General features: G+C 43.7%; 1 protein-coding gene across 1 annotated transcript in view; it reads left to right on the top strand.

The window, feature by feature from the left end:
- The first annotated feature begins 715 nt into the window (after positions 1–715).
- TRPM7 (transient receptor potential cation channel subfamily M member 7) overlaps positions 716–15,518 on the top strand; it is a 58,788-nt gene continuing 43,985 nt past the window's right edge. Inside the window, exons 1-2 of the mRNA XM_086471321.1 lie at positions 716–989; positions 4,468–4,520. Coding sequence (XP_086327447.1) covers positions 716–989; positions 4,468–4,520 — 327 coding nt within the window. The remainder of the gene's footprint in view (positions 990–4,467; positions 4,521–15,518) is intronic.

Below are 15,518 nucleotides of genomic sequence, written 5' to 3'. Positions count from 1 at the left end.
CAGTTCCTGATTTAAACTGGGAACAGAGTTAATGGAAGTGGAAGAAGTGCATCCTCCTTTTTCCCTCCAAAATGAACTTTCCTCTAATTTTGCGCAGGCCGAGCTGCAGAATGTGTTTGACACGGTGCTAATGGCGGCGCTTCCACGCTTAAGCACGACTGGCCAGAAAAGCTCAAACGAAACCTTCACGAACGCTGCTCCCTGCCATGCAGTTTAACTAATGACCAGCGCCGGGTGCTTCCCCGAGGCACCGGCTACCCGCGCCTCACCAACGCCTGCAACACCGGCGAACCGGCCGGAGGGGACGTGTCACCGGGGAGCCCCGGCCTCTGCCCCTCCGCCAGCCCCCGGGGAGCGGCAAAGCCCGGCCTTGGGAGCAGCGCTGCCCCCTTCGCCCCGCGCGCTTCCAGTCAGACCGGTTTCTGCCCGGGAAGCTCCGTCTCCAACGCCTCCCCGGCCTTTACCTCGCCAGCAGCACACGGCGGGCACGGCCGCCTGCCCCCTGGCAGCCACGCACGCCATTTCGGGGTGTCTCGGGACGCTGCTGGGGGTTCCCCCCGTTCCATGCCCCGAGGGGGCGGCGGCGGCGCCGAGGGCGGGCGGGCAGGAGCGGGCAGGCAGGAGCGGGCAGCGCCGCCCCGGCGTCCCCCTCCTCCCGGGGGCGGTGCGCGCTGACGCGGCAGCGCCGCGGCTCCGCCGGCCGAGTCGCACAATTATGAGAAAGAGCCGCCGGGCCGAGGCTGCCGCCAGCGCTGGGTCCCGGTGCGGAGTCGAACCAGCGCCGTCCTCCTCGCCCCGCTCCCCGCTTCGCCTCCGGAGCGTCGTCCTCGCCCGGCTTCTCCCCACCCAGCCCTCCGCTGCTGCCGAGCCCAGCCCCGATAGATGGAGACAGGCCCCGCCACCGCCGACGCCGAACCACGAGCAGGAGCTGCCCGGCGCGAGGAGAGCCAGAGTCGGCGCCGAGACCCAGCCCGGCCCTGAGGAGAATGGTGAGGGCGGCGGCGGGGTGCCGCGGTGGCGGGGTTGCCGCGGCGGCGGGCCCGGGCTGGGCTCGCCGAGGCGGGGAGGGGTCTGGACTGAAGGGAGCGCCGGCCGCCGGATCAGACCCGTCCCAGCCGGCTGCTCCGGTGCCGGCTGCCGCGGCCGCCCTGATCCGCGCTCGCCTCCCGCCGCGGCGGCTGCTCCCCCGCGCGGGGTGCCCCGGCGGCGGGGCGGAGGGACCCCGCCGGGCTGTCACCGCCGGGCCGGAAGGGGAGGCGCGCGCGCCTCGGGCCCGTCCGCGCGCGGTGCCCCGGCCTCTGTCGGCCCGCGGGGCGCCCCGGCCTCGCCCCCTCAGCGCCCGCCCGCGACCCTGCGGCCGGCGGGCCCTGCCCTCCCGGGCCCCCCGCCGGGCCTGAGCCGAGCTGCCGGGGCGAGGCTCCCGCCGCCCGGTTTCTCTAGAGCCTCCTCGCGTGGTGCCCGCGGGGCCAGGCAACGCCGCCCGGCTTCCGCCGGTCCTCGCACCGCGCCGCTCCTCAGGGCTGCGCTCCGGGGACCCGGTCCTGCGGCGGGGCGAGGGGGGCGGGGGGGCTTCGGCGCTTAGAAACGCGACCTTTGCTTCAGCGCTCCGGAGTTCCCGCCGTCATCCTTCACCATGGTTTTGTCTGATCCCAGCGTACCTGCGGTGTGGGCTCTGCAGCTCTCCGGGATGCGGCTGCTCTTCCCTCTCGGCCGCTTTCATTTTTACGATTTCTACACCTTGTGCTATACAGGGGAGTGTATAAACCCTTACGAAGAGGTGCACGAGCTTTTACAAAGAAAACACAGTTTTAGTTACGGCCCTTTCTTTTGGCTGCTAATCGGTTCTTCATCCGTATGAGTTTATTCATTAATTGATATTTAGAGAATGCGGAGTGAGCCATCACGTCAGGTGCTTTCAAATAATTCTGAAAATCTAAGTGTGGGGTGTAAATCTGTGGATTTCTACAGTCTGCTTGAACTTCTACTCAGATGCTTTATTTCATTTTAAATAAAGGTGTTTTATTTCACAGCATATTGATCAAAACCCATGTTTCCTACCCATGAAACTTCCATTTCTGACTGTATCTGTGAAGTGTAGAAATGTGGGCTGTCTTTTTCTAGAATTGCAAATGCAGCACTCTTCTAGGAAAAAGCTGAAAGTACAGCCTTCCGTTCTGACTTAAAGAGAGTACTTGGCATCTCCCACTTGTATGGTACTTGCTTTTCTCAATTGAAGTGGGTTTTTTTAGTGGGGGGGGGGGGGCTTTTTTGTTTGTTTTTAGTTTAGTTCTGGTGTTTGTTGATGCTGACATAGCCTAGAAACGCACAGATTGATTTTGACCATTATGGATTTGTAAACTGATTGCGGCTCAGCAGTTTTTCTGGCAGTGTAAGATGTTTGCAATGTTTTATGCTTGCTGTGTGTTTATCAAATATTTTGAAACCACTGTTCAACAGGAGTTTTGCCGCAGTTGGATATAGGACATTCTACGCAAGTTCATTTTGCTAAAAATTTCCCTGCTGCTCCATGACTATTTAGCAGTCTTCAATAATTGATGGACAGTGTCCAACATGAAATCAGGAATTATTCTAAAGAGTGAGTTGTTCAATGTGGCAACTCTGGGAGTTCAGTCTCTGTGTCTGTGTGGGTGAGATAAGTGTCTGCTAGATCATCCTTCGTACATTCTGGTGTGAGGCCATTCTTAACTTTGCTATTTAAAGTGGGGGGAAGAAAACCTTTGTGTGTGTGGAACTGTTTAGGCTGGTTTTGGACTGTTTGTGTCGTAGTTTCCTGATGTTTTACTTTGATTTTTTTTTTTTTTTTTGCTTGCTTGTGCTCGGGAGCGGAAGGGTAATTTTCACTTACCGCACAAAGGCACCTTGAAACATCACCTTGCATTTACAGTTATCACACTTATATTTAAGGATAGTCTATCAGATCGTCTGCCTCCCCACGTGGATTATCTTGGAGAGAGGTACTCTGTTGTGTTTTAAACTTTCTTTTCTTGTCACTTGAGGCTCTGTGTAACTCTAGTCTTGCTGCCTTACCTTTTTGTCTTATCACATCAGACCTGCTTTCTCTGCTCTGCTGGTGATAGACTGCAGCATCCAAACTCCTCTCTTTCCCTCATGGTTATCTTTACCACTTGCTGTGCTTCCCTTTCCTGGAAGCTTTGCAGCAACACCCAAACTTTTCCTGCTTCTCTTTCATGTTGCTTCATGAGGTGCATTTCTATTAACTGTTCACTCCTTGTGGACAGTCATGACAGATGGGTATTTTCTAAACAAACCAATATGGGTTTGAACTTAAAATAATTGATGTTGACGCAGTACGGTTTGGCCATATTGGTTTGTCAATTTTACACCAGTAATGTTGCAAATAAATCTCTAAGAGGACTTGTCAAAAAGTGTGTGTGAAGGGAGGGAGATGCTTTTATAGTCTACAATTTGTGTGCCTGACAGGATTTTACATAGTATGTTTAATTCTCTTTCCCAGAAAAACCCTGATTAGCCTAATTGGGGGTTTAATATGAGTCTATAGTAGCAGTGGTGCTTTTACTAAACTTCTGATGCTGTCAGCCTATTGTCTGAAACAAAGCCAAATTTGAAGTTCGAGTCTTTAAGGACTTGAGGTTGGATGTTGAAATTGTAGCTTATGCTTTGAAAAATCAAGACAATGAAATGATACTTCTCATGCCAGTATGCCTAACCTGAAAAATGTATCTTTGTCCTTTTTTTTTAAGCAGATACTTATTTATTTTGGAATCCCTAATTTCCTTTAACCGTGTCTACTTTGGCCGCAATATTTGTGTGCCACGTTAATTTGCTGAAAAAGTAACATTAGTTCTGTTTTTTTGTCCCAATTTTTTAAAGGCAAACTGACAGCAAGATCAATGTGTGTCTTTTCCAGAATTGAAGTTTTGTCTTTGAGGTCATGTTTCTTGGTTCTAATGTGAATAATTCTGTCTTGGTGCAATTTAGCTTCACTGGTTGAAATTCTGGCAGCTGGCTTTTTTAGCAGATAAATTACTGAATAATCTCACTCTGTGTGTGTATTTGGGTAAGATACTTCTATGATTATTGAAGATAATGTGACTTCTTACCTCTGATACTGACAAGTAGTGGTGGCTTCTGACAAATGAGGCTGTATGCTTCATTATTTCTTCAAAAAAGTAGTCCATGATACTGACTTGACCTGTGGTAAAACTTGAACAAAGTTTGTTGTGTGCTTTCTTCACGTTCTCTGGCCTGAAACCTTCTTTCTCCTCTATTGTATTCTCTGTGGTCTTGTTATTGGCCTTTGTTTGATTTTGTGCTGTCTCTTTTGCTCACATAAAAACAATGTACAGGTAACGGTGTCGTGTTAATCTATTGTGATATAACATATACCGAAAATGATCTGCCTAATCCTTAGTTTCTGTTATTTCTGTTACTTTAAGCTTAGCTTTTCTTTTTCTTGAATTGTAGATGTCATTGTATTTCAAGTAATAGAAAGCCAATCTAACAAAAGAACAGAAAAAGTAAACCTTTGTGTTGGCAAGCTTCGCTTCTGACCTGGCTCAGCACAGGATCAGCTGGGCATCAGTGCTGCTGTGCAGTAGAGGAGGTAGGACATGCGGGAGGTGCCTTGGCTTTTTGGTAGCAGCCAGTCTTTAAACCAGTGTCACCTGGCACGCTGAACCGTTGCATCTAACTGACCTGAGCAGCAGTGTTTCGCAGAGCAGGCTCCATCACAGCTGTTGCACTGATGGAGGGAATGCTGGTTTTTTGGGGGAGTGGTGAGGTTTTTTCCAACCTTCTTTACACACCTACATTTCGCTTAGCATGTAAAGCGAGTGTGAGCCGTTTTAAAGCAGGGACGTGAGCCACTTTCTTCAACTACCAGGTTTGCTGGAACCTCAGTACAGCTCGAGTTTGTGTTTCTCCCCAGCTGCTACAGTTCTTGCGTGGAAGTAAGGACAACACAGGTTGTCTAATCACTGTTAAGCAAGCAGAGGAAATTTCTTACCACTCTGTTCTTTCCAGGATAATGAAATATAAAAACCGAGAGAGAAACTGGGATAAACAACATTGTTATCCTTAACTGTATAGCGTTTTTTTTTCCTTCCCAAGAAGTGGGCGAAAAATGTTCTAAACCTATGGGAAATACAGAGAGAAATAACTGTGTTGCTGATCTTCCAAAAAGCTGCCTTATGAAATAACTAGGATACTTGACTGGGGAAAATAGCTTGACAACATATGGTATGAGGATGTTACGGGAATAGTCTGTAAGATAAATATAACTGTTGATTGCTAAGAAGAGTTTAAAGTATGGTAACAAACTTGGCGTTAGAGAAGGTTGAACTTGGTTTGTAACGTACGCATTTTTTCCCCCTTAAATAAAGCGAAGTTCAGATGTTACTGAGTTACGGATTGTTTAATACTCATGTTATTAAGAGCAATATGTTTTTCTTCTTAAAGGCTCTTAGAAACTCATACTAACTTGAGCTATTTCACACATTTTCTATTGTCAGATTTTCTGAAATGTTTGAACTCTTTGTGGCGAATGTGCAGTTGCTGAGTTAGCGAATCCCAAGCCATCTTTATTTCATTTGATTTCAGCTGAAGGAGGATGGCATGTGATATGTGTGATAGCATATCTGTTGATTTTCTACAGCTGCAAAATTGGAATTTTACAGGCTGATTCAGTAATGAAGTTGGTACTCTGTTGTGGTAGTTTCACAACTAAGGTTTTCAGGAGCTCATCCAATGTCAGTAATTGTAAACCCTCTGCAAAGCTTTATTGCTGCTTCGTCTTCAACCCGTTCATGGAGATCTCTAGTTTACATTCAGATACAGTCCAACATGAAGTGCTTATTTTGTTTAAATGCACATCATGTGTTTTGCAAAGAGCGTGCAACTGGCTAATACAGTGTTTCAAAGAGTATAGGTGGATGTGTGTATATAGTTTATCTAGATCTGAAAATTATGCACGTGTGAATCTTATCAATGTCTAGGCTTACTGCTAGTAATTGTAATAGCAACAATTTGGGGAGGCCTCATTCTGAGTTGGAGGGTTTTAGCGCTACTTCAAGGGCTGTGGCAGCCTGGTCAGGCCTTTTGCTTCCTAGTCATGAATCCCAAAGCCTGGTGTGAACGACTCCCAGTGCTATTGGATTCTGCCTTTAATTGTTTACTACTAATCAAATGAGATTTAAAAAAAAAAAAAAAAGTGGCAGGTTTTGAGAATTGCTATATTTCTGTTAAGTTCTGGTTTGCTGATTTTTTTGTTTTGTTTTTATTTTTAACTGACAAGCTTTTGTGTGATTATTGCACTATATTTTTGCTGTCATACACTAATGCATTCCTGCGTGGTAATACTTTCTCAGTTACAGCTCTAAATCAATTTAATCTAGGTGTTCAGTCTTTCACCAGAATATAACTGTAATCTTCAAAGCCTGGGAAAGTGTCTGTTACAGCTCAGTCAGTCTTAACACAATGGTTATTGGAACTGAATACCAGCCTTTGTTCCATGCTTTGTTCCCACTTACCTCTACCCAAAGAGGTACTTATTTTCTTAATCTTATCTACCCGATTCTTGTCACTTTTGCTAAGAGACAATTTTTTCACTTTGTTACTCCCCTGACTTGTGCTGGGTAGAATTCTGCAAGATGTCCCTGGCTGATGGTTCCTATCCTAATACCTGCAGAGTTTTTCTCCTGCCAATACTTCAAAGTGAAAATCAGTTTTTGTAAAATGTGGACTTGACAAATGACTTTTAAATTTACATTTATGCCTTCTGCAAAAAAAATAATTCTAGTTTCTCTGTTATAGGAATACTGTATTTCACAAGCGCTTACTGCCTAAAAATTTCTAGACTCGGGGCACTTTTGGAACTAGGATCACTTAGCAGTCCAGTTATTCCCGCTATTACTCATTTCATTGACAGTATAATTCCCAGGAGTGACCTGGAGTGCTTGAGGTGTGGATGTGCGTGTTGCAGGGTAATAATCTCAGATACGGGGCAAGGTTGGTGTCCATAGCATCTTTACTAGCTGCTCCCAAATCTGCCACAGCTGCTCTTAAAGGTGTGGTGGTAATCCAGTCTAAACTAATCTAAGCCCTGGCTGTCACCTTTCCACCTGTCCCTTTGCGCTTCCCTCTGTCCTCAGTCATTGTTTTGAGGATCTGAATTGAACAAACATCTAATCACCACCTTTTTTTTTTTTTTTTTTTTTTTTTGGGAGGCTTAATTATTTTGCCGGTCATTTCCCTGAATCAGCTCTCCACGTGACTGCCTAAATGCCGGTGCTGGTATGACATAGGGTGGGATCATGTGCAGAGGCTTAGGAAAATGGGATTGTGACACCCCAAACTTGACATGAGCTGTGAAGCTGGTATGGAAGCTCGAGGGTTGACTTGTGCCATCATATTAGTAAGTGTTAAGTTACTCTGTGGATCACCCACTCTGCATGAGTGTTTCCTAAGTTTTACAGCCTTGTGTGCAGGCATGGATGGAGCTGCCTTTGTGAAGTCGGGTGCTGTAGTCTCTTCAAAGTAGAAACCAAATTGCATTGCAGACCTGGTCTTAATTGTACTGCAGGCACGTAGTAGCTATGCTCGAAAACTTTTGTATCTAAATTCTCCTTTACAGATGTTTTTCTTGACTGTGTTTTCTGAACATGTGCTACCAGATGTAACATTTTTACCAGATATGCTGTGCTGCAGTCTGTCTTTGTGAACTGTGCTGCATCAAGATGAGTTTGCCCCCTCCCATCAAGTATTTCCGTTGGCAAATCCCCTGCTGGTAACTTGTTTCGCATGACAAAATATTGCTAGATTTTTCTTCCCCCATGTTCTTAACATGCTGCTTATTTGCTTTTTAGTGCTATTCCCATTCCTGTTTAACTTTCTCAAGAAGTTGAACCTGTTCCTTTGGGGTAGGAGAGAGCAAAGGTACACTCTGCTACTGTATCTGATAGAGCTCAGCGCAGCAGCCCTGTGGCCGGGTTCAAAGACGGTCATGCTGATGTACAGCGTAGTTAAACTTGCAGGTGTATTGGCTTTGTGTGGTAAGCTCGATGCAGGATACTTGTTTGTGGCTAGAGCCAGTCCGAAAAAGCTCAGCTTCCTTTCAAAGCCTGTCCTCATGGCTGCTGCAGTCATGCAAGTATTTAGTCAGGCATAACTTCAGTCACCTGAATAGGTTAAATTCTGCATGTACTTAAGCGACACATGATTGGAGCCTAAAAATACCAGTTGTGTAATTACAGAACTGTTAATCAACTTTCTCTTCAATTATAAAAATCAGTTAATCTGCAAGAGTAGGTGCAGTTAATGACGTTTTAAATGTCAAAGTCTGCCAGTTTCTTCTGTGTTCCCTGGCTGCAGCATTGTTTAAACTGTAGTTTGCAGAATTCTGTTAAAAAGCAAATTTAATAAAACTTAACTGAAGGCGTTAGAAGAGTAGAAGAGTGCGTGGCTGAGGGTGATCTTCTGGCCAAAAAGTTTGTGTGTGATTGATCTTGAAGGAATTTCTGCGCATGGTAGTGATCTCGCACTAGGGAGAGGGTAATGAATCACCGATACTGCAGCTGACAAATGTCCTAGACAACTTTCTAGGAACTTAGCATCGTATGATGTTGCAGTGCCTCTGGACACAGAACTGCTTGGAAGAGGCTTGCTCCTCCCGGTTTCACAAGCTGTAGTTTACTGACTCCGTAATTGTGCCGCTGAAAGCGTTTGCGGGATTACGGGGTTACGCTACAGACTAGCCCGTGGGGCAGCCCTGAGAGCGCTTACCTTGGCCTGTGTGAGGGGCACTCAGCAAAGATGTGGAGGTTGGGGTGGACATTAACCTCTTAAACTGGCAGTAACTGGCTTTGCAGCCAGAGGCATTGAAAAGCAGAAATATCCCCTTAACTAACCTTTGTCCTTTCCATTTGTGCCAACTTCAGAAATGCTCTTGATGAGGATTTATGCCTTTGCCTCGTTAAGCAATTGGTCTGTCTTATTCTTGGTTTCTTTTATAAAAATCTTAGCAGAAAAATCCTTTTTAGGTTTTCAACTGCAGAAAAACCACCGTTTGGACACATGCAGTTTTCCATAAAACCCCTGCCTCTGTACGTAGAACTCGGGCACCTTTCACTGTGAAATTCTCTGTAATTGTTTCAAATGCGTTAGTGAAACAGTGTGGTCTTGTTGTGTTGCTTATATAGGGAAAGAGGGCAGAAAACACTGATCATCCTCATCCTGGTTTGGGCTGCCAGCTAGTGTTACAGGTGAATGTTCTGCAGTAAGGAAGGCTGCTAACAAACAAGTCATTATTTGAATGCATTGTCTGGTTGTGCTTGGTGTTTTGTAGCCCACGAGAGAAATATTTGGTTCTAGTATAATTATAGCACTTTGCTGCGCTACACGATACAGTAAACTTTGAGCTGTGCTTTCTTCCTGCTGTAGAAAATGTGCAAGGCTGAAGCTTTTCTGCCTTCAGAAAAATCCTGTTTTCAGGTTGTAGAAAAATGTTTTCTGGTCACATACATGTAGACAATCTGCAGAATACAGGTAGGCTTTGCAGAGAAGAGGAGGATTATTCACAACAGCTAATTAGGCGGTGACTCCCTAGGCTTGCTCAGTGGAGACTGAGGGGGATTTAGAGCAGCTCTTTTCTCTCTGCAGAGAGGATGTAGAAAAATAAGCGCTGCTAAGATTAGTCTTTTTACTATACTCTTGGGTGTCATTACTGGATTTTTCAGGGTTCTGACAAATTTAAAGATCTTGCATGTAGGACAAGAAAAATATTTTTTAATTAATGTATTAGGAGTTAGTTGGGTTTTAATTATACCATTAATTGAGAAGAAACATTTTCAGTGCTAGATGAGAATGAATGCTATTCTCAAACCCGGGGTATCTGCTCACCTAAGATGTTACCTTGGGCAATACATTCTTGCTTCATTAACAGCTCTCTGAGAAATAAAGAAATACATCTTGGCTTCCTTTGCTTCCTGAACATCAGGATACAGATGCTTAAAAGGAATGCCTTTTTGTGTGACAGATCTGTAGTCTTTTTCTGGATGCCTAGAGTGAGTGTGCTTTGGAGGATTATTTTGATGTACCTTGACAGTATGCTTACATCAGCTCAGCTGTTTTGCTAACCCAGTATCGTACTGCTACCAAAGGGGATGTCCTACTTCCCTTGTTCCCACCCTGATCGTGGCCATGGGGTCCTTTCCTGTGCCTTAGTTTTCTGCCCAGTTTGCATCTGAATTGGTGCATTCTGATATCAAAGCTACGTGCTCATTTTTCCTGGAAATAATGTTGTTCTGGTTTAGGGAGCTCAGTCAACTCACCGAAGGGCTAGTGCATGACTGCTGGTGGGAGGGAAGTAGCAGGAGAATGGGTGGGAGAGCAGAGGAGTAACTTGCTCAGCTTGTCTTCTCTGGCTGCACCCTTACTGTATAATTTGAAGAACTGCATCTGTTAAAGCAAATATTTCCCCTGTGTATCTTGGCTTTGCTGTTGCCAGGACCTCCACCTCCGTACTGTTGTCTTTTGTTTCTCTAGAATGATGGTCTGTCTTCTCTCCTTTCCCCAGCAGGCCAGAGAGCAGCCCAAGTTGTAAGTCCAGTACAGCTTAGGCAGCCCTTTGTGTCACATACCGCTCAGCATTGGTGAGTTCTACTGGAAGTGAGTATGCTGGAAGAAATTATAATAAACAGAAAACATTTATGAAGTGCAAGTCATGTTGTGATCTCTCAGTATCATTTAATTAGTTGTTCCCCTCACCCCTCCACCCTGCAAAAAAAAAAAAAAAAAAGTCTGCTTTATTTCTAAAAATCATATAAATCATATATTTCCTGTCTGAGTGAATAGTTGACATAGATGTGCTAGCTACCGGCATTGCTTCATTATGCTTTCAGTTAGTGAACAATCATTTGGAATGGATCTCTTTTATTACATTTCAAATTTTTTTTTCCTTGAGTTGATCTTCCTCTTACCAAATATATTTAGTTTTCCCTGCTAGAGGAAAAAGAGAGTTTTTGTCTTCACAGATTATTCTGCTTTTTAGTTGATATTGTCCAGCTTGATCAATCAGAGTATTTCAAGTTCATACAAGTGTTGGAGAAGAATTTTGTGCTTTTGATTTGAGATCTGAATACTCAGCTTGGGGACTCAAGCTTGCTGAGGCAACCCTGTAAGACTAGGATGAGAAACACCAAAAGACGTTCTTCTATTTCCCTGTGCCTTAAAGCTAGAGAGACCTAGGTTTAAATCGCTGGTTAGGCATGAGGGTGTCTGTGCTTGTATCTTAATTGGCAATACTGTGTGCATGTGAAGGATGGTATGGTAGGAAGGTTTGTAGGTCTTTTGGTAAATGGTGCAGTGAAATGGTACATTTTAGCAGGCTGAATATTGACTTGCAGATAAAATGAATGACTTCAAGTCTCTCACAATACATTGCATTGTATAGGTGTTACAGCTCTGGCTATAATATTTAAAAGAACATTCATGAAGAGGGACGTAAGAGTGTAGTTGAAACTTTCAAAACCTGCTAATAATAAAATGGTTGAATGCTAATGGGAAGATCGGTGTGAAAGAATATTTCAGCAGTCAGTATGAGGTTGTGATGGAGAGCTCAGTTTATGTGAGACTAGTCTCGTGAGAAATCAACAAAGTAAGACACAGTAGCTCAAACAACTGTTTGTTCTCCTCAAAAACAGAGGGTGGAAATTTTTAAAAGTGCCTAAATAAGCATTATATATTATTTCAGACAGTAATTAGCTGCTTACACATTTGCCTAAATAAACCCAGTTAAGTCTCTTCTTTGCACTTTTCTAGAGTAAACAGAAACTACTTAAATAGTTTTAATAGGGAAACTTTATCTTCTGATAAGAGTTTAGGTACACGGATGTCTCTAGAATGCTATCAGGCTACTTATGCCTTGAGGTGAGGGCTGTAGTCAGTGTGTGCTTTTGAGCAACTGCAGACCTAGGTAGTTCTGTTAGGAGAGCTAGTTCTCTGTCTTGACAGGCAATGAAAGTGTGGCTGAATCTAGTAGCTCTTTGTTAGTGAGGTAAATTTAAAAATGCTTAAGTCTTTGTAATTCTACAGTAGGTGAACTATACTATAGCAAATTCTTGGTTTGGCTTGTTTTTCTCCCAGCTCATCCTACTTTCTCCATCCTATTCTAATCTCCCAAGAACTCTGGTCACTGTAGAGAGTTGACCAAAATGTTCACTTCCCCTGCTGTAGCTGGCAAATAGTGGCACATTGGTGTGCAGGCAGGAAGAACATAGAGAATAGGAGTTAAGACAATGTACCCCTCCGCAATCCTGTCCAAGAGTAATGCACACCAAGGAAGTGAAGGCAGTTCAGGGGTTGTATGACTAACTTCTGTCTCCCTCAGACATCAGGTCCAATGCTGATATTTAATGCTAGTCTGGTACTGCCCTAATATTAATTTTCTGCTTTGCGATGACTTGCATTACCTATACAAAGTGATTTTTAATTTTTTTTTTTTTTTTTAATGGTATGTGCTGTTAAAGTGGAAAAAAATTCCAAATCTGTATCAGGTGGTTCTTTGAGTGCATGTTTGCTGATGGGCCTCTTTCCTAATGTCAGTGGTTTTGATTATAAGAATAAATTGGTTTTCCCTGATACTGTGTCTGAAGGTAAGTTATGTGATATTTCATCATCCTTAGCAGTGGTCTGGTGCTGTCACCTGTTTCACATGCCCACTAGTATGTTCTCTTGCTCTTCCCTCTCACCTATGCTATTCAGAGAACTATTATTGATCTGTAATAATTAAATGTGGGCATAATGCTTCCTGGTTTATTGGCTTTTTTTTAGATATTCAAAGGGTTGTCTGAGGCTAACTATGTCAAAAATCCCTTAATGATAACAAGTTTCCATTGCTCTAGCACGTTAATAATAGCCTGCTTAAGTCAACAGGCACCAAAATTTTCGCTGTGATGATAGAGAAGTACCTTTCTTTGTATGACATTAAAAATAAGTCAGATCTGTAAATGGAACAGGCTAAGAAAGTGGTAGAGCAAGACCAACAACATCCACCCTTCCAGCTTGCTTTTGTAGTTGTAATGTGCTTCAGCACATAATGCATTAATCGGATGTTCATGCACTTCATGAACCAGAAAAGGAGGAGCTTTCTTTAAATCTGCAGCTCACATAAAGCTGAAATACATCCTTTGCACTAGGTGCAGTGAATTTGCAGCCTGTATGCTGTCTATGAATAGCGGCTGCCAGAGCTGAGCTTCCTTCATCTGGGAACAAATCGGAAGCAAGTCGAGGGTAGGATTTACTCATTTGGCTGGTCGCAGGAGCCCTCTCCTACAGCTTTATTTCCAGAGGTGGCCACCACTAACTCCTTTCTCACATCTGTGATTTGTGTTCCCGATATGGTGGGGAAAGGACTAGAAGCCAATGGATCCAGGCTGTGTGAATTGCTTTCTCTCTGAAAGCATGCCCCTAGCTTCATTCCTTCCAAAAATAAACCCAGAGTTTATAGGATTGTCTGTTCATACACCCTGTGTGGCACGCGCAAGGTAAGCCCAGCACTTGCCAGAAATGTGGGGTATGAACCAAACTAATTCTTTCATGTGGAGTAAATCTGATGAGCCAGGAAGTGCTGGGGTTTTAGCAGCCGCTCACAGCGTGTCCCATTGGTCCCTGCAGAGAGGACCAGGGAGAGTGGCCATCCTTGATACCCGCAGAAATTAATCTGACCCGCTTAAAAAGGCTTGGCATTGTTTCTGTTGCGTGTTGGTGAGTCGGTGTGCTGATTCTGCCTTCCTGCTGGTCTGATTTAGGAGAGCACGTAGGCTTGCAGCCTGCATCAGTGGTAAGATTAGAACGACTGCAGCCTGCAGCTAAATTGTTGGCTTTGAGAGGCGAAGAGGATGCAGACTGTACAATCACAGTAGATAAGGAAGGAGAAGTAGGCTGTGTGTTTAAAAATGTAAGAGATTTGGGATGGATTTATATGGGTAACTTGACATAATTAAAAACCAGGTTTTGGACAAGGGACCCTAGCAGAAAGAAGCAAGTGGTGTATGACAGGCTTGAAAACACTCCTGTGTGCTTTTGCCATGTATTTTTTTGGAATCTCTCATTTGAACAAAGTGGGTATTAGAGTTAAAAATGCTGGCAGAAAAGCTGTAGCTATATTTTCCTTGCAGTTACTACCACGTGCTCCTTTTCTATCCTTTTCTTTCAGCCGTGGTTGTAAGTTTTAGGGGATAAAGTATTATTTTCATCTCCTTTGAACTCAGTGGTGTTGTTGCTTCTAGATCATAGCTTTGGTATATGTTTTGAAATACTTTATGGAATGCATTGAAATGGGATTGGTCTGGGAGCTCATAGAAAGTCACTTAGGGATTCTTTAGAAGGGCTAAAATCTTTTAGCTTGATGTTTCATTAGTTGGGAGGATTGCAAATGTAAACTGTTTTGAAATCTGTTTACTTACTCCAGTTTACACCAGTGAAACTGGTTTACCCTCTGCTGTGTTTTCTTTTCCTCTCAAAATTCCAAATTCTGTTGACGAAAGTTGGGAAATAAAAAACAAAATACATTTCTCCCTCATCCCTGGATACTCTGCTTTTCTGAAGACGTGTTCAGGAACAGAGTGCCATTTGCTGTGCTGGCGGTGTCTTATAGGGTCTCTGGTTTTGGCAAGTTTATTTAATTACAGTATCTGTTATAATTGTACACTTAACTCTGAAGGTGTTTGTTGTTATCTCTGCTGAGAGAAAGCCATTGTGGAATTACACCAGTGTGCGCGTGTCTTCTGAAATCAACTGATGGTTTATTCCACTGTGACCCAAGATATTTCATACTGTAAAATCAGTTGTGAAATATTTTCTAAGTATATTTTAATATTTTTTTAATGCCTTGTATGGATGGTATGCATTTTAAGATTTAATACTATCTAAAAAGATAGACTGGTCTAACGGCAGAACAGCATGCACCTTCACATGGGTGTTAAACCAGCCATTTTAAAAAAATTATTTTTAAATATGCTGGATTTGCTCTGAATTTCCCACTGGAAGACCTGTATTGCAGTTAGAATCATAGAATCATACTTTCCCAATAATGTGGGTAAAGTGGATTGAGTTTGAATGTAATAAAGATGTCCCAAACGTATTAGGTCTGTGGGTTTTATTCTGGTGTGTCAGGATTAAAAATAATGACTTCAGAATGTTAAATTCTGTATATGAATTTCTGGTCTTCTGAATTAAATGTATCTACAAAAAAAATCCCCAAACAAATTAATCTTATACTTTGTGATTGTAGAGTGAAAAAATTCGTACAGAAGCAGCCTGTTCTCCAAATAGCGCATTGGAATAATTTTTGTCAAGTTTGAAAGTGCTGTAAAAATAAATCCCTTTTGACAAATCCCAAGTATTCTTTGCATCCAAAACTGCAGTTTGGTGAGTTCTGTGGTGACTGCGTTACGTCAGAGAAGAACTTGATAAAACAATAACTACTCTGTTAGAGACCTGGATTGCTGTGAAAACTGTTC

Source organism: Leptosomus discolor, chromosome 11 (assembly GCF_034619465.1).
Source record: "Leptosomus discolor isolate bLepDis1 chromosome 11, bLepDis1.hap2, whole genome shotgun sequence".
In the NCBI taxonomy this organism is placed as follows: domain Eukaryota; kingdom Metazoa; phylum Chordata; class Aves; order Leptosomiformes; family Leptosomidae; genus Leptosomus; species Leptosomus discolor.
Note: the sequence above shows the minus strand (reverse complement) of the source record. Positions and strands in the feature narration are given on the sequence as shown.